We start from the raw sequence: 23993 nt of genomic DNA, 5'->3' as shown, positions 1-23993 counted from the left end.
CCACATCTCTATAATCTTCTGTTGACTACAATACATCTCCAAATAGCTGTATACTATACTATACACAATATGTGACACTAATGTTGCTAATGGCCCAGTGCTAACACCTAAGGATAAAATACAATAAACATATCATGCTTTGAAAACGGATCATAACATCATTACGTAATAGGTAAGGCTAGGTTTCCTTGGTGGCACTGCTACCTTCATCCACTGTTTCAGGTTCCTCTTTTTGTACACACACACACACACACACACACACACACACACACACACACTTATGGAGCTCTATCTGTGCATGTTTGCATCTGGATGATACGTATGCATGTTTGTAGTTCTGGTTCTGTCAGTTTGATTGTATGCTGTCTATATGTGACAAAAAACATTTACCACCAGGCCAGCCATGCTGTTATTTAGGAGTCACATACTGTATGTCACCGCTATAGGGAATTCCCCTAGTCAAAAGTCTCTCTCTCTCTCTCTCCTTGTTTACTAGACTAGACAGAGTGGGCTGGTAAAAGCCACTCTGTTTACAGCACCAGCACTGTCCCACACATAAGCGTTGAAGAAAGAAAAAAGATCTGCCCCTCATGTCTCCTTTGCCCTTGAGTTCCCATTAGCTCTAACTGGAGAAGGGGGGGGGGGTCTGCCCCGTGATTGTATGATCTGCCGCTAATGCATTTCTGCTGGTGAGTCTGTGTTAACGAGTGTTTATGATAAAACAGCTGGGGCTCCAGTAATAAGCTGAATGTGCTGAAAGGGTGCAGGGCAGGCGCCATTTAAACACTCGTGAGTTATTTTAGAGGAGAGCCAGGAGCTTCCGTGAGGGGAGCACATGGTGTTTGGGTGCATTAGTGTTCGTGGGTTGGAAACCGCCAAACAGGAAACCATTTTAGTGGGGCTGGGTTGTCGGATGCTTATTTTAAGCCGGGGTGGGTACAGTTGGAGGGGATAATTGATTTGAAGTTATTTGACAATGTACAAATACAATAACAAAGCAACACTGCAGGCCTGAAAACAACAGCAGAACTGGCTGACTTATGCTGAACCTGATATCCCTCCTACATGGTCATATATGGACACATTTTAACTACTTCAGGGATTGAGCATTTTCCATCCACGTTCATCCAACCAATATATAAAATATACAAACGTCAACATCGCTGCTCAATGGGATTTGAAACATCATGGCATCGATACACATCCAGTTTCAGGTTCTGCTGACTGAGCGCTGGAGGGATATTATATATCGGTCATATAATGCACACCTTGCACATATTCTACAATCTATCCCAATGAGGCCAAACCAACATCGGTGCACAAGACCCAACCAATCAGGCCAACTGTACCTGCAGCGACTGCAGCGAGTCGGAGTTTGAGTCGCAGTAGAGGATGATGTTGTTGGCCATGCTGAAGCTCTCCCTCACGCCCAGGTGGTAGAAGAGCGAGGGCTGGCGGAAGGCATCAGTCATCTCCACCACAGCGAAATCTGCAACACACACACCATCAGAATGCACTATGGTGCACTTCCAAAAGTAATTTGAATTTGATTTACCTTTATTTAACCAGGGAAAATAATACATTATGATTGTTATCTCAAGTGGGATTGTTATTTCAAGTGGGCCCAGTAATACTGTATTTTATGTTTGGCTGTTGTCTGTACAACTCAAACAACACATTTAACCCTTAAAGGAGTACCTTCACACCGGTGAAATGAACATTCTAAAGAATATCTGGGTTCATTGAATTCATTCAACATATAATTTTAGAACCTTCAATTGTTGCAGAACTTAGAATGTTCAAAAACGTACACCTTTAAGGGTTAAAGCCTTTTAATTCTGGTGAAAGGTTGTTGATATTTAAGAACAATCAAATTACAGCCCTTCCTGCCGAGCTGTGCTGATTGGCTGGGGTAGTGCATGGCTCGCTCATAGAGCACGCACTGCATAGACAGGGGAAGCAATGTGAGGGGAATTTCACTGAATGTAATGAAACGTGTAATCAGTTCTAGTCAGGGGTTGTATTTATAACTGTAAGCTAGTCTTCCATGTTTATTTGTACCTGAGAGTGCAGTGACACTAAGAGTCCTGCATTACAACATGTTGTGTGTGTGTGTGTGTGTGTGTGTTTGTGTGTGTGTGTATGTGTGTGTTGGAAATTGTATCGCAATGCTCAATTAGTTAGCTTGAGACTAATTGGTTATAATGAATGCAACAAGCAAAATTCTTCCCACCATCTACAGTCTTCCCATAACAAAGCCATCATTCATGATAGAAACATATCTGCTAAAAAAAATATATTAAAAGTAAGACAAATCAACCATTCATAGATTTCATTATTAGTCATTAAACAGCATTAAAACACACACGATGCCGGAACAGGTTGCTGAGGTCATGAAGCCCACCTAAGCCCTTAGGTTAACCTTTGACCCCCTAGCTCTACATGCTCCAACTGTTTGTCTCTCTGTCAGCCACACTAGTAATAGCCAGCTTCTCTCACTTGTGTGTGTGTGACACACACACACACACAATCCTTTCCTGCACTCATACAGAGCAGAAAAAATAAATCAAACTGCAAAACATGTGTCGAATAACTGTACTAAACCCTTTCAAACATGCAAACAAGTTTGAAAGGTTAATGTAACCATGTGCAGTGTTTTTCTTTTTCATTGCTTGTGATAATCCCTCAGGGGAATGGGCCAGTCCCCTCTGCACTGTGCAAAGGCCCCTACGCCAGAACACCTACATGCCACCAGGATGTGGTTCGTAAAATAGGGCTGCTGTTGATCTCTCTCTCTCTGTCTCTCTCTCTCTGGTATAATTTATCACTCACTTTATCAAAGGGACCAATGCTGAAGAAATGAAAGAGAGAGAGAGGAAAGAAAGAAACTAAGAGAGATTCAGAGACGCCTAAACAAAATGCATCTTAAAAATACATAGAAGAACTGCTCTTCCCTGTAAGCGTGGGCTGACACTGGATTGCCACGTTCCATGACTGGCCCTTTGATAAGGACACAGAGACACAGGCCTATAGTAAGCCTTTAATAACACATGGCATAGACACATGGATTAGGGAGATGATTCAGCACGACATGCATGGGAGCATTCACCAGGATGTCTCCTATAGGAAGCCCTTTTCTGGACTGATTTGACTCCGTCAGCCTGGGTCTTTGGGTCTGCCCCAGGACCAACGATGACGCTTCATCATGCCGTCCTGGATTAGCATACACAAGAGGCCCGGCCTGATATGGAGCCGTGCAGGACAGTAAAAGAGAGTGTTTCTCAGGCAGGAGCTGAAAATACTCGTCTACACATGCCTGGAGGGGGCAGCTTTGCTGAACTGCACTTGAATGCTGAATTGGGGTTCTCTCTGAGAAACGCTCTCTGCCTTCTAGGAATGAGCCAAGATTGTCTGGTCAGTTGCCAGCCAACGCACTATATTTATTTACGGAGGAGGTGAAAAATGCTGAGAATGTGTCTGAGAAAGTAGTTTCACTGCAGCTCCACACACAAATCAAAGAGAGGAAAATGTCCTCCCATACTCGCCGTCGACGTGCTGTCAGACTGGTCTAACAATCCACTAGTGGTGCTCACCGTCGGAGCAACCCAGGCGCGCTCAAGCTGAGTATGCCCTGGAGAGAAGCCACCCCCCCATCATCATTATGAGCGCATCCTCAATTAACAGTGAACTCGCTATCCCCTCGGCATGATGGGAAAACACATTGCTTCCTGACTGACTGATAGACCAATTTCACAGTGTCCAGGTGTCCGGCCTCGTTGATGTTAATGATGCCTTAATTGGCAGGGTAAAACGTCTTCCAGCTTTTGTCTTTCCTGTGGACTTTTCTTTTGCTGTCTATGGGACAGTGCTGTTCCACAGGAAGTTGATTTACACAGCGGCCCCATCTTGTGAAATGGGCTGATTGAGATGAGAGTAGTGCCAGAAAAGAATGAGAGAAGCGTGAGGCATGGCAGCGAAAAGGCACAGGAACGCCCGATGCAATATTGTTGAGAATGGCCGAGAGACAGACAGAAAGGCTCTCTCTCTCTCTCTCTTAATCTCTCCCTGCCTCACTCTCTCTCTCTCTCTCTCTCTCACTCTCAATCTCTCCCTGCCTCTCTCTCTCTTGCTCTCTCTGTCTCTCTCTGCAGCTCTGGTTCTTTCTCACTCGTCAGTGCTCACAGTGCACTGAGCGGAGCTGCTTTAATGAGATGGCACAGGTGAGGCCGAGCCGAGCCAAGCTGCACCCTCACATCTGCTGTGTGATGGAGGGAGCGAGAGAAAAGAGAAGAGCAAAAACTGTGTGAGAGAGAGAAAGAAAGAAAGAAAGAAAGAAAGAAAGAAAGAAGGAAAGAAAGAGAGAGAGAAAGACAAAATGAGAATTGGAGACTGTGACAGAACAAGTGAAATAGAGAGAGGCTCTCTCTCTGACTTCCTGTGCTGTATAACTGAACAAGATTTGAAGACACGATGCCTTGATTAAGAGGAAGGATTAACCGATAACTACTCCAGATGGCAGACATCCACAGTCATAGAATGTTTGCTTAACAAACCAGTGATGAGCTCACCAGCACTCACCTCTGCATTTAAACAGAATAAAGGGCTTTGTAACCACTCACACGTGCATTTGCATACACATGCCATCTCATGACCAAGCGTGAGATGGAAAGATTTGTATTTATATTTTGATATGTATTTATTGTCTGAGGAAATATGCTGAAGAACTGCTAGTTTCTAATGAACCCAGCCAGTGGACCCTGATGTTAGGCAGAGATCGAGTCACCCTTGCCTATATCCTTTTTTTCATGTCTATAAATACTGGGAAAGTGGATGACCACAGCAATAACTCTGTGTTTGTGTGTGTGTGTGTGTGTGTGTGTACCTGCACTCGTGGACCAAATCCAATTTTTTGAGGATATCGAGGGGGGGGGACCCCACGTAAAACAGGGGCATTTCTGATTGCATTTATAATCCAGTTCATCCTCTTTCCCGCTCAGCTCAGCTCAGCTCACGGGTGGCCTGCCTGACTAGATCTACACACAATCTTTATTCACAAAATCTTCCATCCTCTTTCAACTCGCCCTCTGTCTGAGGCAACCCGCCTCAGTGCACTCCATTCTATCAGGTACATCGTTTTAATCTGAGACAAAAACAACAAGGAACAGAGAGAATGAGAGTGATAGATAAAAAAAGAAAGAGAGTGTGTGTGAGTGAGAGCGAGAAAGAGAAAGAAAGAGAAAGAAAGATAGCGAAAACCACATGCCAGTGTAGGCCTTGACGGGGGTCCTGATTCTGACTGGAGATGGGCTCTTTCAAAGGCTCAAATGTACTAATGCCTGACTGTTAAAGTGTGTGTGTGTGTGAAAGTGTGTGTGTATGTGTGTGTGGAAGTGTGTGTGTGTGTGTGTGTGTGTGTGTGATCTTTCATAGGCTCAAATGCATGGAAAGTCAAACAATAAAATCCTGCCTCACTGAAAGCCAGAAAAAAAAAACAGAAAAAGAAAGATCATCCTTTCCAGCTTACATGCCAGAGATGATGGGACGCTCAAGTTCTTCTCCTGTGCCGAGACTCCGCCCTGCGTGTAGGACTGCATGAGGTATCAGCGGAAAAGTCGGTGCAGTGCACGGAGAGTGTGTGTGAGGACCTGTCAGCGCGTTGTCACTCAGCTCAGCATTGTCACTCGCTTTTGCTAGGTGGGTAGGCGAGGTGTGAAGTGGAGACAGTAAGTCAAACTCCCTCACAAAACACCTCAGACCGCGAGTTCTAGGCACAGGTACAAATATAGCCCTGGTGGTCACAGTGTTCGGCTACGTGTGTGTGGTCAGTTGTCAAGGTGGGCTGGAGTGGGGTTGGGGGTAGAGTGTGGTGGAGGTCTGTCCCCAACAGGGCACAAATATACAAGTCACATTACTGAGAGCACATGAACAGCTCAAAAAGTTATGCAACAACTGCCGGCAACAAAAATGTCATAAGAATGTCACACTTGCACTTGCACCGATCTTGTCTTTTCCCAAAGACTTTATCATATTAGAGTTATAAGGTGAACACCCATGTGTACAAACACCTTGTGGTGCAATGGCAAGCTTAGTCCTCAGGTTTCCTCCCTACACTGTGGAAATAAAAAACAACAGGCTTTGCAGTAAGCCAAATAGCGCAAGGTTAAAAGAGGAAACAACAGCGTTTGCTTTCATCTGGTGCCTAGACGGACGGATGATCTGATTTCCTCTTCAAAGCCACAGACCACACGCAGTACTGTACTGCACTGGCTGCCATACACCTGGCCTGGTTGCACTCGTCCGCCCACAGCGCTATTTACACATCAGCGTCTGGTCAGTGAAACACGCGGTGTGATGCATCCATGCGCTTTTGTGGGATCTGACCAGTGGCAAACAATCCTTTTTTTCAATTAGAGTGCTGCTGAGCGCCACTGTACACTACCTGGTGTGCCCATCACTAGGGCTGTAACGATACACCAACCTCACAATTCGGTTTGTATCACGATTTTTGACCCACGGTTCGATACGAATCTCAATTTTTCTTTTTTTTCCCCTTTTTTTTTTTTTGGGGGGGGGGGGGGGCTAGACATTTGATTAAACAACATTTTAATAGCCTCCCTTAGAACACCAGAGGATTACAATATAATATATCTATTATTTTATATCCTGATATAAAAATATCTTTCTGAATGACTGATATTTATGACAGCACACTTTATGCAGATTAGCCTATAGCCTAGGCCTACAATTTTTATTACAACTCTACCTCTTTAATTCAGCTGTCTGGTTGAAGCCTGGAAATATTGTAAACAAAGTAGCATATAGCTTAGCCTATCATAGTCTACTGATTGGACTGTTCAGTTTCCCCATGTGTGTTTAAGTTTCAAGGTAATAGCCTACTTGTTCTCCTTGGGACAGGCCCTTTTGGGAAACGTTGGTATTGAGATGATCAGTCAACTTCAATGCAAGAGTTTTAAACAAATATGTGCAGCATGCTAATGATGCTAAGCGGATTTAATAGTAATTTAGCTAGTTGTCTATGCGTCCTTGCTTTCACGATTGTGAATGTTTTATTTAAGTCGCGCGTGTTCATTGAGCAGGAGAGGGAGGGAGAGTGAGAGGGAGGGAGCGCGAGAGAGAGCGGGGCAAGGAGAGGGGGTTTACTTCTATACTGTTTGGTAAAGTTGCACACATAGTCTACAATGAAAGCAAGGAGAGGTATGAAATTATTATTTATTTATTTGTTTTTGGACAACGTAGGCTACCGATAAGTAAAGCGGGAGTTGTGGGTTGCTTTTGCGGCCATAAGCTGCAAAGCACTGTGTGAAACACTAGAAAGGGTGTGTCGCGATTCTGCCTTTTCACACCGCGACACAGTATCGTGGATATGCATGTCGCGATTTCGGTTTCGAATCGTAAATCGTTACAGCCCTACCCATCACACAATCAAATAGACAAGACACATAAAAAAGAAGTAATGGTTAGACATTAGGAAGAGATCAAACTTCTTCGATAGAATTGTGTAAAAATTTCACATCACATTGATATCACATTCATATCAAGACAGGATGTGAATTAGATTTTTTTTTAAATCCCATCCAGCTAATTCCTAGCATCCTCTGGGAACGCTGTGGTGCAAACGGTATCTGGGACCAGGCTTCTTTCCTGCCTAGTGGCAGAATTCCATTAGCAGCAACTATTTCCAAGACTCTGTTTTCCACAAATGTAAGCGATGGGGCTTTTTAAAAAAATATGTCTTTCTTTCCTAAGGCAATGAAATGCCTGGGCAAATGTGTCTGGCAATGCAGTCAAGTTGGTCAACAGAATTCTCTGGAATAATTGTTTACCAGCATAATGAGTAGCGAGGGACACTCCCTCACACACGCCATTCATTGTGTGCAACAACAAAAACTGTTGTCTCTCCTTCCGGTAGGACTCCAATTCTACCAGCTTCTCCCATGTCAGATCAGCTCATTCTTTGTACCAACCGGTCAGAGAGAGATTTAGGTTCACAAAGCTGTCCGGCAAAACAATTCTGGGAGGTACTCTATAGGAGGAAGTTCTCTCTTCTCATTCTCTAAAAATAAGCTTCTGGACAAAAGTCTCAAACTGTTACAGAACAATAGCAATATGAGAGCACCTTCTAAAGATAACCAATTCTCTGTGGACGACAGCATTGACTCTGGAAGAAACTAGATGTACCGCAGAGCGGTACAAAATATGACCGCCGCCCAGTCCAGCACATTTTTTCCACAAAAAGAAATCACGCTTAAAGGCCTATATGATTCTAACTGTCTCAATAAATTGCATTATCCACACTCAATTCTTGGTATCTGCTAGACAACAAGTACCAAAACATGATTAGTTCATAGATTTCACATGTAAAATTAATTTTATACAACCCCACCTCCATCTTGCCTGTTCATAATTCTGAGAAATTCTTGATTGTTTGTGTTATGTTTATGTTATGTGTGTGGGTGTGTGTGTGTGTGAGTGTGTGTGTGCGTGCTTGTGTGTGTGCCTGCGTATGTGCCTGTGCATGCAAGCGTACATATGTCTACTGTGTGAGTATGTGTCATAGGTATGATTACTGTGAATGTATGTGTGTGTGTGTGTATCTGTTTGTGCACGTGTGCACATGAAATGGGTTAACATGACCCCTGGAGGCAAACATACGGAAAAAATGGTCATCCTAGGCCCTACAGTTCTCAAGATATTCACAGAGAACTGTGTCTGCCCTACCCTCCTTTCGGGGGGTCCAGTCCAGCGGGGGGGCTACAGATCAAAATGAAAAATGACGGTTCCATGCTATCCATGTGGGGGTACATGCCCACCAGTGGTTAAATTGGCTTTTGTAAGGAGGGGGAGCCCTTACGGTGATGGTCATCATTCAAAATCGCGCCGTAAAATGACAATGTGTTTTTACACCAAATGGGCTCTTTTTCCAGTATTAATGTAAGGTAGGACTACTTGTTGAGGGGGGGGGGGGGGGGGGGTGATTTCCTGTAATCTGGTGCATTTTGGGGATGGCCAATACTAAATTCAATCAGATTCATAGCCTATCCTGATTTGTTGATATTGAGACCGAGGTGAAGTTAGTTTGATGTTTGATATTCGGATATTAGACAGATATTCAAAAAAAAAATGTATGCGGCCGGTTTCACCCTGTGTTTGCAGAGACAATGTACAAACAGATGACCTGTCTACTTGCTCCCAGCCGACCTTAGGGACCGTCTAAAAAGTACCTTCTGAATTACCTTCATAGTCTTTTTTGTCAATAGTTTTGACATCATGTGACCTAGTGACTCCAAACCAATGCAGAATAGTTATCCTATATGGGACTCATCAGACACACCTCTTTTTATAGTCACTGTATGCACACTGTATTTTATATGAATATTTTGTAAAAAAAATACATTATATCCTATATGAATGGTCCTTTTTTTCAATACCTCCCAAGCCATGTGACCTAGTGACTCCAAACCAATGCAGAATATTTATCCTATATGGGACTCATCAGACACACCTCTTTTTATAGTCACTGTATGCACACTGTATGTTATATGAATATTTTGTAAAAAAAAATACATTATATCCTATATGAATGGTCCTCTTTTTTCAATACCTCCCAAGTCATGTGACCTAGTGACTCCAAACCAATGCAGAATTGTTATCCTATATGGGACTCATCAGACACACCTCTTTTTATAGTCACTGTATGCACACTGTATTTTATATGAATATTTTAAAGAAAATGTATTATTTTATATAAGAAACAGTCTCCTTTTTTTCAATACCTCCCAGGTCATGTGACCTAGTGACTCCAAACCAATGCAGAATAGTTATCCTATATGGGACTCATCAGACACACCTCTTTTTATAGTCACTGTATGCACACTGTATTTTATATTAATATTTTAAAGAAAATACATTATTTCATATAAGAAACAGTCTCCTTTTTTTCAATACCTCCCAAGCCATGCGACCTAGTGACTCCAAACCAATGCAGAATAGTTATCCTATATGGGACTCATCGGGCACACCTCTTTTTATGATCACTGTATGCACACTGTATTTTATATGAATATTTTAAAGAAAATACATTAGAAACTGTCTCCTTTTTTTCAATACCTCCCAGGTCATGTGACCTAGTGACTCCAAACCAATGCAGAATAGTTATCCTATATGGGACTCATCGGGCACACCTCTTTTTATGATCACTGTATGCACACTGTATTTTATATGAATATTTTAAAGAAAATACATTAGAAACTGTCTCCTTTTTTTCAATACCTCCCAGGTCATGTGACCTAGTGACTCCAAACCAATGCAGAATAGTTATCCTATATGGGACTCATCGGGCACACCTCTTTTTATGATCACTGTATGCACACTGTATTTTATATGAATATTTTAAAGAAAATACATTATTTCATATAAGAAACAGTCTCCTTTTTTCAATACCTCCCAGGTCATGTGACCTAGTGACTCCAAACCAATGCAGAATAGTTATCCTATATGGGACTCATCGGGCACACCTCTTTTTATGGTCACTGTATGCACACTGTATTTTATATGAATATTTTAAAGAAAATACATTATTTCCCATAAGGAATGGTCTCCTTTTTTTCAATACCTCCCAAGCCATGTGACCTAGTGACTCCAAACTAGCCTGGTGTTACCATCCTACGTACTTCCGGCCAAAATTTGATTTCAGCCTCGCACGTAGTCTGGCCCAACAGACAGTATGCGGTTCGCATACAACCGCACCAATCAGCGAACAGTTTAGTGATGACGCGGAACTTGCCTGCCGAGTTGCTTGTTGTAGTCCAGCGAAGCTTGTAGTTCAACATTATAGCAACAATGGCGACGGAGGAAGATACGCTAGAAGCTATCCGCGAAGTTGTCTCAACTCTCGAGGGCATCACGCAATTAAAGCAGGAACAATAGGCTTGTCTTGTCAATTTTATAAATGGCAAGGACGTCGTAAAACTCTCCTTCCAACTGGCTTTGGAAAAAAAGTTTGATTTATCAGATGGTGATTACTAAACCTAAACGCACAAGTGTACTACATGCATCACTACTTTTCATGTTTTCAAATAAACGTTTGCTGCTCGTTATTCTCCCCCCTACTCTCAAATTACCTTTACAAAATCAATGCGGCCTACTTAAGGAATGGAATGTTAGCTACTAGCCTACCGAGCGGGGCTCAAAGCGAGGCTGTGTGTCTTGACTTGAGCTAGCCGGTTACCAAGCGGGGCTCAAGGAAAGGCTGCTGTGATTGTGCTTGACTGGGACTAGCGGTTACCGAGCTGGGCTCAAGGTAAACCACTCCGTGTTTGTGTTTGACAGAGGCCTGTGGCTGAGCTGGGCTCCAGGCGAGGCTACCGTGCTTGTGGACAGTAACGTTAGCCAGTCACGGAGCATGGCTCAAGGTGAGGCTGCGTTGTTTTATGCCGAACAACTGTTAGTTTAACTGAGCAAGCTCCAGGTTAAATAACACGTAGGTCATCAGTACAATCCAACTTATCCAAGAGTGTAGTCTGAACAGCCCGTGTAGGACGAAGTAAAAGCTCCGTAGCTCCGACGAAGTCACCGGGCTGCGTAGAACAACAATCGTCTGATAAGCGGCGAGAAGAGATAAGAGGAAAACTGGCGTGTGACAAGAGCTGATATAATCTCGGTGACATGACGCTTTTGGTATACAACTCTCGGTCTGTGGCTGGCGCAAGTTAGGGATATATCCACTACGAAGAGACTGCCCTGGCGGTCAGGTAGCCTACATACTAGCCAGCGGTCTGTTTACTACTGAGAGCAGGAGCCTGAAGCGGAAGTGGTAAGCGTAATAGCCTGAACTCCGGCGCACAGCATACGTCATTACCAAACGTTGCTGATTGGTTAAGGGAACTCCAATGATTTTAAACCTCGAAATAAGCATCCGCCCATTACGGAGACGGATTCTTATTACTTTGTTCCAGACTGTATGACGAAGAGAATTCGTAGTCACAGGCGGTAAGGGCCAGGCTAACTCCAAACCAATGCAGAATAGTTACCCTATATGGGACTCATCAGACACACCTCTTCCTATAACCATTGAAAGCACACTCTATTTTATATTAATATTTTAAAGAAAATACATCGTTTCCTATAAGGAATGGTCTCCTTTTTCAATACCCCCCCCCCCCCCCCCAGGGAAGTGACGTAGGGACACCAAACCAATGCAGAATATCCTTTATGGGACTAATCAGACACACCTCAAATTAATATAATTTTTGCACATACTATTTTATAGTACCCATTTGTTTCCTATGGAAACTGTGTTTTCTCAATACCTTCCATATAATAGTAGATGCCAAATCATTTTTCATATTGAGGTGTGTCTGATAAGTACCCCATAGCAGAACAGTTCTGTATTGATCTGTGTTGTCTAGGACCCCTTATATGGCAGCTATTGGGCAAAAAGCTGTTTTCCATAGGAAATAAATATGATTCTTTAAAAAAAATTTAATATAATAGTTCATGCAAAATATTATTTCACATTGACATGTGTCTGATTAGTATCACATAGCAGAACAGTTCTATGCTGATCTGTGATGTCTAGTGAGAAAAAAGCTAGTGAGGTATTGAAAAAAGGAGACCATTCATGATGGCAAATAATGTATTTTCTTAAAAATATTCATATAAAATACAGTGTGCATACAGTGACTATAAGAAGAGGTGTGTCTTATTAGTCCCACATAGGATAACTATTCTGCATTGGTTTGGAGTCCCTAGGTCACATGGCTTGGGAGGTATTGAAAAAAAGGAGTCTGTTTCTTATATGAAATAATGTATTTTCTTTAAAAAAATTCATATAAAATACAGCGTGCATACAGTGGCTATCAAAAGAGGTGTGTCTGATGAGTCCCATATAGAATAACTATTCTGCATTGGTTTGGAGTTCCTAGGTCACATGACTTGGGAGGTATTGAAAAAAAGGAGACCATTCCTTATGGGAAATAATGTATTTTCTTCAAAATATTCATATAAAATACAGTGTGCATACAGTGACCATAAAAAGAGGTGTGCCCGATGAGTCCCATATAGGATAACTATTCTGCATTGGTTTGGAGTCACTAGGTCACATGATTTGGGAGGTATTGAAAAAAGAGGACCATTCATATAGGATATAATGTATTTTTTTTACAAAATATTAATATAAAATACAGTGTGCATACAGTGACTATAAAAAGAGGTGTGTCTGATGAGTCCCATATAGGATAACTATTCTGCATTGGTTTGGAGTCACTAGGTCACATGATTTGGGAGGTATTGAAAAAAGAGGACCATTCATATAGGATATAATGTATTTTTTTTACAAAATATTCATATAAAATACAGTGTGCATACAGTGACTATAAAAAGAGGTGTGTCTGATGAGTCCCATATAGGATAACTATTCTGCATTGGTTTGGAGTCACTAGGTCACATGATGTCAAAACTATTGACAAAAAAGACTATGAAGGTAATTCAGAAGGTACTTTTTAGACGGTCCCTAAGGTCGGCTGGGGGCACGACAGGTCATCTATTTGTACATTGTCTGCAAACACGGGGTGAAACTGGCCGCATCATTTTTTTTTTTTGAATATCTGTCGAATATCCGAATATCAAATATCAAACTAACTTCACCTCGGTGATATTGAGGCAATGATTCCGTGCAAAGGCTTGGGCATATTTTAACGTTTAAATGCATCAATCTGGTGCACTTTCAAAAGAAATTCAGAGGTTAGACTTAATAATTACATAATATTATATAAAATTATTATAAAATATATGGATGGAAATATTTGTGCTGTAGCCTAAAGTATTTTGCGGTTCAGAGTTTTAACCATGCACACAGAATAGCATATTTTCAAAAATAGGTCAAAAATAGTGTACATTTCAGCACTCCATGAAATTATGCAGTAGCCTGTAGCAAAACAACCTGTGTTGTTCAGCTAGTTAATCTAAGGCTTAAGCTAGTCATATTGGTTATTGAGTTATATTGGTCATTGTAATGGGCATCTATACATGCTATATCTTCCTTTTTTTCAGGACAGTCTGGGCTACCCATATCTGGGAAAGTAGATGTGATAATATTTGTCTTAAATGCAATATGTCTTATGTCAGCCTTTATATCAAGAAAAAAATATTTGCGTCTCATGATTTTTTCCCTCATATTTTTGCATTCATTGCATTAGGAAGCAGTATAGCCTATTATATTAGTATATTATATTATATTAGGCTATATTATAGCATCTGGCAATATAACAAACATGATGGTTGGATACTCTGGCTAAGCAATTTACAGAAACGTTTCTACTGACATACTGTAGGCTAAATAGTTTAGATGAGAATACATTATAATTTTGGCCCAAAGTTGGAGACCATGTAGAAATGTATTGCAATTTAAAAAAACGGATCACTCGGGAACCGCTTGTTGTAGCCTACAGATGTATGCGTTATATCCTCGTATTCGGCAAGGTCTGCTGTTTATTGTGATATACGGTTCGCCTTGTGTTGAGTGAATAGTTTGTGCAGAGATGTGTGCAGAATGCAAATATGACTAGGTCTACACATTTCATTACAAGTCCAATGTTAAGTTTTTCGCGAACCATTGATCACAGCCACTTGGCGTTAATATCATTGGACAGCTTAGATTCCGCTCGTTCACGTGATAGGCTATGTGTGACGAGTACACCGCGAGAAATTAAACCTGAACTAAAGATTTTACTGGGCCACGGAAGTTCAATATTAGGCTAGTCTTGCTAATTATTCAGTCTCATATGCCATGTATTTGCCAGGAGATGAAAAATAATTCTAGTGGAATAATAATATTTGGTGCTGAAGGAGACGGAGCTGAGCTCCGGCAGGGTGTGTTGTGGACCTGAGGAGACGGAGCTGCGCTCCGGTGCGCTCCGGCCCAATTTAACCTCTGATGCCCACCAAGTTTTGTGTACCCCGGTCTTTCAGTGTCCCGGGAATCCTTGTTGGTGTACGTCACTAAATGAACACATAAATTATTTTATTGTAAGGCCCCCCATGAACGAAAGTACACAAAACTTGGCATGCATTCGGAGGGTGTCATAATGATCCTACACTTTTAATTTCGTGCAGTTTTGACCTTGTCAGCCAGAGATATTGTGATGAAAACACCAAATTTTTTGCTTTTTAATTTTTAACTAGGTGGCGCTATACATGAAATAAGTGGTAATGGGATGGGTTGACATGCCCCCTTAAGACCAACATACATAAAAAAGGTGGACCTCCTAGGCCCTACGGTTCTCGAGATATTCACAGAAAACTGTCTCCGGCCACCTACAGGCCAGTTGGTGTATAGTAACATAAATAAATTTATTGTGTGGCCCCCCATGAACGGAATTCCACAAAATTTGGCGTGCATACAGAGGGTGTCATAATGATCCTACACTTCCAATTTCGTGCAGTTTTGACTATGTTAGGTCACAGATACCTGCGATTACAACACCTCATTTTTACTTTTTTGTGTTTAACTAGGTGGCGCTATACATGAAATGAGTGGTTATGGAATGAGATCAACATACAAAAAAAAATGGTCCTACTAAACCCTACGGTTTTCGAGATATTCACAGAAAACTGTGTCTGCCCTACCCTCCTTTCGGGGGGTCCAGTCCAGCGGGGGGGCTACAGATCAAAACGAAAAACGATGGTTCCATGCTATCCATGTGGGGTTACATGCCCACCAAGTTTCGTGTACCCCGGTCATATTCATCTAATGCCATTGTCTATTACATAATACTTGCACTACATGCGCAGATCTCAATAGACTATTTGGACTGGATTTCTGTATTTGGGTCTATATGTAACAGTATTTTGCTAAAGGTCACTGCAATCCCCAGTGTCCACACTGTTCCCTACTCTCTGCAGGCATCCATTAAGAGCAGGATGAAGTGTCTGGAGGATAGACGCGCTGACGGGGCAAGTCTGTGCCACTATCAGCCAAATCACCCTGCTATTATAGCTGCCATCATTCTTGCCCGCAAGCCGCAGGAAGGTAAGACTCTTTCTAGAGGACCTCCCACAATGCCCCACACTCACTACCCATAAGTGCCTAGTCATCCTGGTGAACATGCACAATTAATTAAAATTAAAAACTGAAAGAAATTCAAATGAAAACTGCTGACATGCTTAGCATAGCTCAGACTAGCCACATCATAAGTCATGTCCAACTTCCTGCACAGGATGTACAGCATCTAGTCCTTGTCGCTGTCATTACTGTAATGGCCGTTGTTGTTGTTGTTTTGTGTCTCTCCCTCCCCTATTTCCTCGCCTAAACAACAGCATGGCACTTAAGACTTCGGAGACAGCCTGCGACTGTGATCCAATTCTCGCTGACCTAATGCTCCGTAAGCCACATGGGTATGCCTGGGGTAAATAAGATGACCAGGTAGTGACATCAAAGTGAGCCGTGAGCAGGACTGCCCTCACACAGGAGGACTCTGTCTCTGGAGGCTCCAGCCCCGAGAAGCCCAGGAAGGAAGCATGTGGGAACTTGTGTGTTGGAATTCATATTTTGAAGAGTTACAGTATAACACACACACACACACACATACAAGCACACACGCACACACACACACACAACCACCACCAAAGACAGAAATGGGGAAAAAAAGAGTCAACAACAGTCTTGTTGTGGAGAGAGGTCCGCCACACTGTGTGCTGAATGGAGGTTACATAATCACGTGGCCCCATAAGCAGAAGTGGAGAAGTCAGATGAATACAGCTTCAGGCTTGTGCCAGTGCGGTTAGCCAATTTGAATGAGAATGACCGACGGCTGCCTGAATCTAACATCAGATATGAATGTTGATAGCTCATCAGTGGTTTTGAATGAGAATATTTTTACCTCTGCCAAGAAAGTTATATTATCATTACCGGTTATTTGCCTGCAAGAATTGTACTTGCAAAAACCCTCCTTTACATGTCCTCGGGGATGTAAGATAGTGTGTCTTGTCCACATGATTTCATGCAATATAGGAACAGGTTCTTCAGCCCTGATGTCCTATCTGGAACTAGTGATGAAAGGAACATTTTCACCAAAACTCAAAAAAGGACTTTAATATAATCAAACACTCACACACACACAATACAGTTTCCACTGGTTCACTGGTCTATGTAAACTGGCTCATATCCATGGGCAGTCCTTTCTTCACACTAGACAAGGGGCGGAGCAACCCTTCCTGAATTAAATTAAAACTCTGTAATAATAATTAACTACCATGATAAAACGGCCGCATTCTTTGACTATGACAAATTCTTTCAGTCGTGCTGCCTGCTCTGTTTGCAGTCCAGTGAAACCACAGAGGTCAACCAAATAAGAAAAACTTCTCCAAATACTTCCTGGCCAGTATCTACTACAATGTAATGTGACCAAAACCTGGTCAGCCTGTGACACTGGGTGTCAATAGTAGTGAACATTTTGTTGGTTTGAGACGTCCTGATTGGCTTCACAAATCTCAGTACCTCACAATGATATCTATGTCTTAGGCGGGTTATTCATTTCTTCTACATTCACAACACCTATCTTAGCTGACATACCTATTCACCTGCGACAAATGCAGTGTCGGGTAAGCATGCTCTTATATGACTTCTTCTCCCATAACCTTAGAGGCCTTGCCCTAATACCTGACCTCAGGAAAGACTTTTTTCTTTTTTTGTCTGAAACTGCATTGATATCGAAGCGCTCTCTTTTACCCTCAAAAGTTTGCAACTGTAATAACATTCCACGTGCAGTCGTGCACTCACACATTATTTTCATCATGACATTAGACTCGAGGAGTTTGATCTGGATCTTCCTCACAATGTGATACCAGAGACCAGACAGCTCCAAAAAGTCTTGCTCCATATGATCTAGTGGGCTGACCAGACCAGCTGGAGAGAATGTGCCTAGACTTGCACATTTTAGAGATTTGCGTTGTCGTCTTTGTAAGGGATTACGAGGCACGTGGGGGGGGGGGGGGGGTGTGAGGAATGTCTCTCAGGAGGAGCATCTTACTCCATGTGCATCCATCTAGATAAGACTTACCACCCCACCCAACCCCACTCCATAAAGGCAAAAATACAGTTCTGTGGAAGAACTCTCTTTTTTGTGTGTGTGTGTGTGTGTGTGTGTGTGTGTGTGTGTGTGTGTATGTGTGTGTGTATGTGTGTGTGTGTAACCAAAAGAGGGGGAAGTAGATAGAGAGTCTTTGGGCATGTGTGCTTATTGGTGCAAGTGTGCATTGTGAAGTCTCTGGGAGTGTTGTTTGATATCAGTGTAGAGCAACTCAGAGAGGGTGTGGAAAAATGTCAAGCCCACAAGGAAAAGGAAGGGAAAAGTTCTCTGTTCTCAGAAACTCTGTTTACACAACGCATTGTAATTGTGACTACCAACAGCCTTCTCCTGGCCACCATCCTGACTAGAGTTGCCTTATTCGGGCTACTGCCAGGGCAGTTGGAAACTATTATAGTTTACACAGCGCAGAACAGAAATAAACACACACCTAAAAGGTACAACGAACACACTAACTGGTGAAACATAAACTAATGATTGGGCAACTTGACTGAGGTTTTACCTCAACAGAGGTTATACACATCTGCTGGAAATGGGTGATGTCCTGAAATAGCCCAAAACACTGCTCTAAATAAAGCATACTCAGGGGTAAACAAACAAAGCAAACAGCAACCAACGCTGTGGGTCAGAAACTCTAAAAGACCCCTTCACCCTGGGCAACAGCAGCAAAGGGTAATCCCTGCCCGTGGAAACAGAAACATCCCTCTTTTTCACTGTGTCCAAATAACAAAAAACAGACAGACAAGGTTGCTTTCTTTCCACTGGGATTACATGTGAAATGAGAGACATATGGGCAAAGACTGGGGAAGAGTGCCATCCCCCTAACAACTGGATGGAAAGACCACACTCAACAAGCCTCCCTTATACACAGAAAAAAGGAAGAGTGGAGCAAACCATGACGCTCTCTGCGATGCTTTACTCCAAGCTCATAATGGCAGGAAAATATGATATCCCAGATGGGAAAACAACAGCTCAAGCACCCGCAGGCTCATGGAAGAGATTAGACAACCTGCAGAGAGAAGTTCCACTATTCTACAGATTCCAGTCTGACGTACACGTGTGTGTGTGTGGGTGTAATTATGTACACTACAGTGGGTAGTAAGAGGTCAGCAATACAGTAGCCTACAACAGTGGTTCTTAAACTGGGGGTCAAGAAAATATCAGAGGGGTTGCGAAATGATTTGCAGCTGAATTACAGACATTTTTCTAAAGGCTTTTAGACTAACATGTTTTGAAAACAAGGATATTCAGTAGCTTTAAATGTAGGCTTTACAACACTTTACAGTGTTTCCATAATGTTCCTCTGAAAGTGGATGCTCTGTTAACGCAAACTCAAATCTCTACCTGCACCTCTTGCAATGAGCTCGAAGATGCTGTATGTAAGCTTAGTATACCAGAACACTATGCAGCCATTTTTTGCCACAAGAGCGCCAGTTATGGGCTTACATGAGTGCTAGTTATCCTTTGGACGTGATAAATCAGATTGTCAAATGCTGCCACCCTAGCCTGACGAGCCAGACCCACATTAAAATGTAGGGTCTGGGCACTCACCGTTCGCAGTGCTCAGTCCGAGGGGCGGGATAATCGGTTGTCTTTCAAATTCCCTCTGCATGCAATAGGACAGCGCTGAGTCCCATGCGTTTTCCCACCAGTGGAGCTAGTTGGCTAGTTCAAACTTTTGCCATCTTAAAACAAGCTTAACTCGTGTCACACTGTTGGCCAACAGCAACATCCATCTTCTTTGTTTTCAAGTAGCAGGAAATTCAAGCCAAACCGTTGCAACTCTGCCATCAATCATTATGTTAAGCCCGCCTAACGACTCTATTAGGGCTGGGATAAACAATTATTTTTTAAACGATTAATCTAGCGATTATTTTTTCGATGCATCGATTAATCTAACGATTCATTTTTTCAGTCCGATTCGATTTCGATTCGATTCGATTATCGATTATCTCCCCATTAATTCACTAATAGCAACTTATACATGTTTATTTACATATCTGAATGAAAAAACATGAATTCTTTAACATTGTAATATATGTGTATTGCTCTTAAGCTTCCAAAATAAAAGACTATACAAGTGCAAAGTAATGCATTCTTAGTCAGAGGTAGCATTCAATAAAGTTCAGTAGTGTAGGCCTATGTCTAATTGAGTGCCTGTCATTTTAAGACGTTCGTGTGGGAATCCTTGCAATTAACTTAACACAGTTAAAAGGCTGCTGATGTGTGGATGCAATTCATAACGTAGTTAGTTGAAATAACGGTTTGTACTTCTCCTTTGGACAAGCACTTTTGAGTCTTGGAAAACACTTTTCCATTTACATCGGGATTTTGCAAACATTCAGAGTCAATAAAATGAGCCCTGCATGAATAACGAATAAAAACAGCTGCAAGTAAGCATGCTAAACTTGACATCCAAACAGTATTCTAACGTTAGCTCTGAGATACTGCTTGATTGCATACTGTAACTTAACTTAGTTTAGTCTCCTCAATGTACTATGTTGCAGTTTACTTTAACTTTAATGCAGCAGTTTTGAACAAGCGCAGCATGGTCACGATGCTAAGCGGATTTAATAGCAATTTAGCCCACTGTGTTCTATGCAGTGCTTCTATGTGGCAACAACAATCGTGAATATTTTGTTAATTGCACATGCAGAGGAGGAGCGTATATGAGGAGGAGCAGCGGGCTCGTAACGAGAGAGAGCGGGTGGGGCGAGGAAAGGCTGTGTGAGTAAAAAGTGCAGCTCAATGAAATTATTTTATCTTATCTTTAATTTAAATAGTAGGCCTACAACATAGAACATCAATGTGTGGTGGCCGGTTTTGATTTCGTGGTGACCAGCCACAGATTAGTCAACGTATGGAAAACACTGAAGGTGTAAAATTAAAAATATTTAGCAGCACACGTTGCTTGACGAATCGACGCTCATATGTTGCCAGACAAAAAGTTTAAGAACCACTGGTCTACAACCCCAACAATAAGCAAAAGGCAGACAGTGCTGTCTGGCAAACTGGTCCTTATGAAGGAGCTTCAAATTTGCCAGACAAAAAGTTTAAGAACCACTGGTCTACAACCCCAACAATAAGCAAAAGGCAGACAGTGCTGTCTGGCAAACTGGTCCTTATGAAGGAGCTTCAAATTGGAACCCAGGTCCAATAGAGAACTCTGTACAATTCATTCAGAGAGTATTGGCTTGTCTTTGGATGTTTCATGCATGGTTCAAATAAAGCATGCAACCTAATGTGAACCAGAAGAACAGAGAGGTGTAATTATACTCAGCTTTGACGGGTGAATGTAGATGCATTGAAAGATGGTACACCTGCTCTACTTCTTACCTGCGTTATAAAACTGATCAAGCACTGAGGTCTCTCCAAAGTCAAGTTTCCCAAAATGCACAATTTCCAGTTTGCAGCCCACAATGTCGCACGCTGCTTTCAAGCACTGGAGGGCCATGCTCTCGGCCGTGTAATTTTGAGTGAGTTCTGTGTTGATAACGTAGGCAACAGTGAGGGGTCTGCTTTTGCTTTTCCCCGTGGTCATAAGCCCGCCGCCGTCCCCCGTGCAGGTAAGGACGGTCGGACTCAAGCTCATCGGAGCAGTGGGGTCCTGCCAGAAAGTCCCGGCAGCGGGGATGACGGTGCCACCGCTGGAGCCACTTTCGTCGTGGGGTTTCAGTAGGCCCCCGCTGTTGTCATGAATTTCCACAGAGGGACTCGGAGAGGGCACCGACAGAGTGACACCCTCTAAATCTGGATTCATCTTGTTCACGTTTGATGAACGCGCAAATCCTGTTGACGCTGAATACCAGTGTAGGTAACAGACGACAAAAGCTTACACACACTTCAGTGCTGACGAGACGCCTTCCTTACGCATTCTAACCCAGTGACATTTTGTGTTGCTATATCGGAGAACAATCGTTCAACGCGATTTTAAAGGTTTCAAAGACATAACTGCGCACGACATAATGAACGCAGCTCCACGTTCAAAACAAAATACTAATTTCTGTCCATGAGCGCGATCAACATCGTACAGTAACAGCCATGGTGTTAAGTCACGACACACTTAAGGATCCGTGTTAAGAGTTGTCAAAACAAGTCTGAAACAAAACCGTTGACGTTCCCATCGAATGACACACGGGCATGCATGCTTCCGCAGGGTAGGCTGCCTAGTTCTGTAAGTTAACTCCACCACGTTCGAAATCCACGGTCCTCCTGTATCATGTTGACAATGAAAGCAATTTCCTCGAGGGCTTGGTAACAACGTCCCCGGACCATATGACCTACCGCCACTACTGTTTATGTCATGTTGCAAGCACTCAAGTTATGAAATCACTCATGCCTTTGCCTCGCCTGCGTTCACTCCTACTCCCACCTCCACCATCGCCTTGCGGCCGCCCTATTTCTACTATTATCTTTCCTGCACAGCTTCACGCATTCGGGGTGGAGTCTGGCTGACTTACTGGGTGGGAACTTTTTCCCCTTTAAAGAGATAGGCCTACTATGTGTAGAGTGGAGAGTAGGCTATTAACCATGTGGAATTCGATCTCTTTCAAAAGAGGTGCATTTAAATGCATAGGCTTAGGTGATTCTAAGGAACTGTACCCTTGATAGGGTAGGCTAATAGCCTACAGTCAATCCGTGTGGTCTCATAGCCTAAGTTATTAATGACTTTTCTTTTTATTTGCCAAGCGAGTAGGCCTAAGATCTTTTTCTATTTATGTGCATAATGGAGGCTACTGTATTTGCATAATATAGTGAAACATTGTTTGGGAGAAAAAAAGCCTACACAGGTGTGGTGTGAAAATAAAGGTACTATTATGACCTCTAGCGGCAAATACATACCACTGCAATTAGATGTTATGTCACAAAAGTAAGCCACCTGTAAGGGACTGTTCGTTATTTATTTAAGGGACTACCGGATGAATTTTGATGATCGTTTTGGGACGTTAAGCCTCGTAAGCTTTAGGCTAATAGTAGAGTGCGGTTCGGGCCGCACATTTCTGTCCGAACCCGGCCCGCGTCCGACAGAGTTGCGTCCGAATCCGACAGGCATTTTAATTTTTATCTCCGAACCCGACCCGAGCCCGACGCAGATGATGCCTCAGTTATTCCCATGCTAGTGATTAAACGTTCACATTTGTGGATAGCCTGTCTTTCTTTAGCCCATGAAACGGAACAAACAACAAACGGAATTCTTGTCTACAGAATCAGATGAGCGTGCACACACGCAGGTCACACACAGCGCACATTAACAAGACCCAAGCAAGTAGAATTCTAGTCTTACCATTGACGAAAAGTCTTGAAATGAACTGCAACAGTCTTTGAAACTACAGTCCCTCTGTCCCTGGTCCATATGCAGCATCAACGTTAATTGGGGCAACTCGAGGAAATCCTCCTCAGCGAACGAGATGACTTTATCCTACATTTTATTTTATTGTCAAAAAACAAACGTTTGCATCATGTAAAGCAGATCTGTTGGCTACCCAACATAAGCTATTTTAAATGTAAAGCTTCCAATGCATATCGCCCCCATGTGTCCGAACCCGAACCGAACCCGACTACAATTTCTAAATATTTGTCCGAACCAGACCCGACCCGTCGGATAGGCTACCGTCGGGCTCGGGTCGGGTAGCCACACTCTACTAATAGGCGTTAATGAAGAATAAATGCTTATGTCATCTTTGGCCAGGTTTGAGGGCTATCAGACGCGAGGCCCTGGGCAACGGCCCAAATTTTGCTGTTTTCATGAATACAAAAGTTGGGTGACCCTCCCTCCTAGACTAAAAAAAAGTTGGGCGACCCTCCCCTCAAAAAACAATAAAAAGACATGACCCTCCCCTATTTTCCTCGGTGGTCCTCCATAAATACCGAAAGGTCCCTAAACTATCA

At 42.6% G+C, this 23993-nt stretch overlaps 1 protein-coding gene across 2 annotated transcripts in view; it reads right to left on the bottom strand.

Annotated features, from left to right (window-relative positions):
* map3k5 (mitogen-activated protein kinase kinase kinase 5) overlaps positions 1–23474 on the bottom strand; it is a 73625-nt gene extending 50151 nt beyond the window's left edge. The window contains exons 1-2 of one of the 2 annotated variants that reach the window (XM_076272574.1): positions 23389–23474; positions 1350–1489 (exon numbers count right to left, since the gene is read on the bottom strand). In XM_076272574.1, coding sequence (XP_076128689.1) covers positions 1350–1472 — 123 coding nt within the window. In that variant the 5' untranslated portion in view covers positions 1473–1489; positions 23389–23474. Of the gene's footprint in view, positions 1–1349; positions 1490–21440; positions 22494–23388 lie in introns of those variants that run through there. The other variant, XM_076272573.1, reaches the window with a different exon arrangement.
* Between the last annotated feature and the right edge of the window lie 519 nt (positions 23475–23993).

Source organism: Alosa pseudoharengus, unplaced genomic scaffold (genome assembly GCF_046254945.1).
Source record: "Alosa pseudoharengus isolate Yale_2024_CS ecotype anadromous, Long Island Sound unplaced genomic scaffold, YU_APseudo_1.1 YU_APseudo_1.1_scf_7, whole genome shotgun sequence".
In the NCBI taxonomy this organism is placed as follows: domain Eukaryota; kingdom Metazoa; phylum Chordata; class Actinopteri; order Clupeiformes; family Clupeidae; genus Alosa; species Alosa pseudoharengus.
The sequence above is the reverse complement of the archived record's forward strand: the minus strand, read 5'-3'. Positions and strand labels throughout refer to the sequence as shown.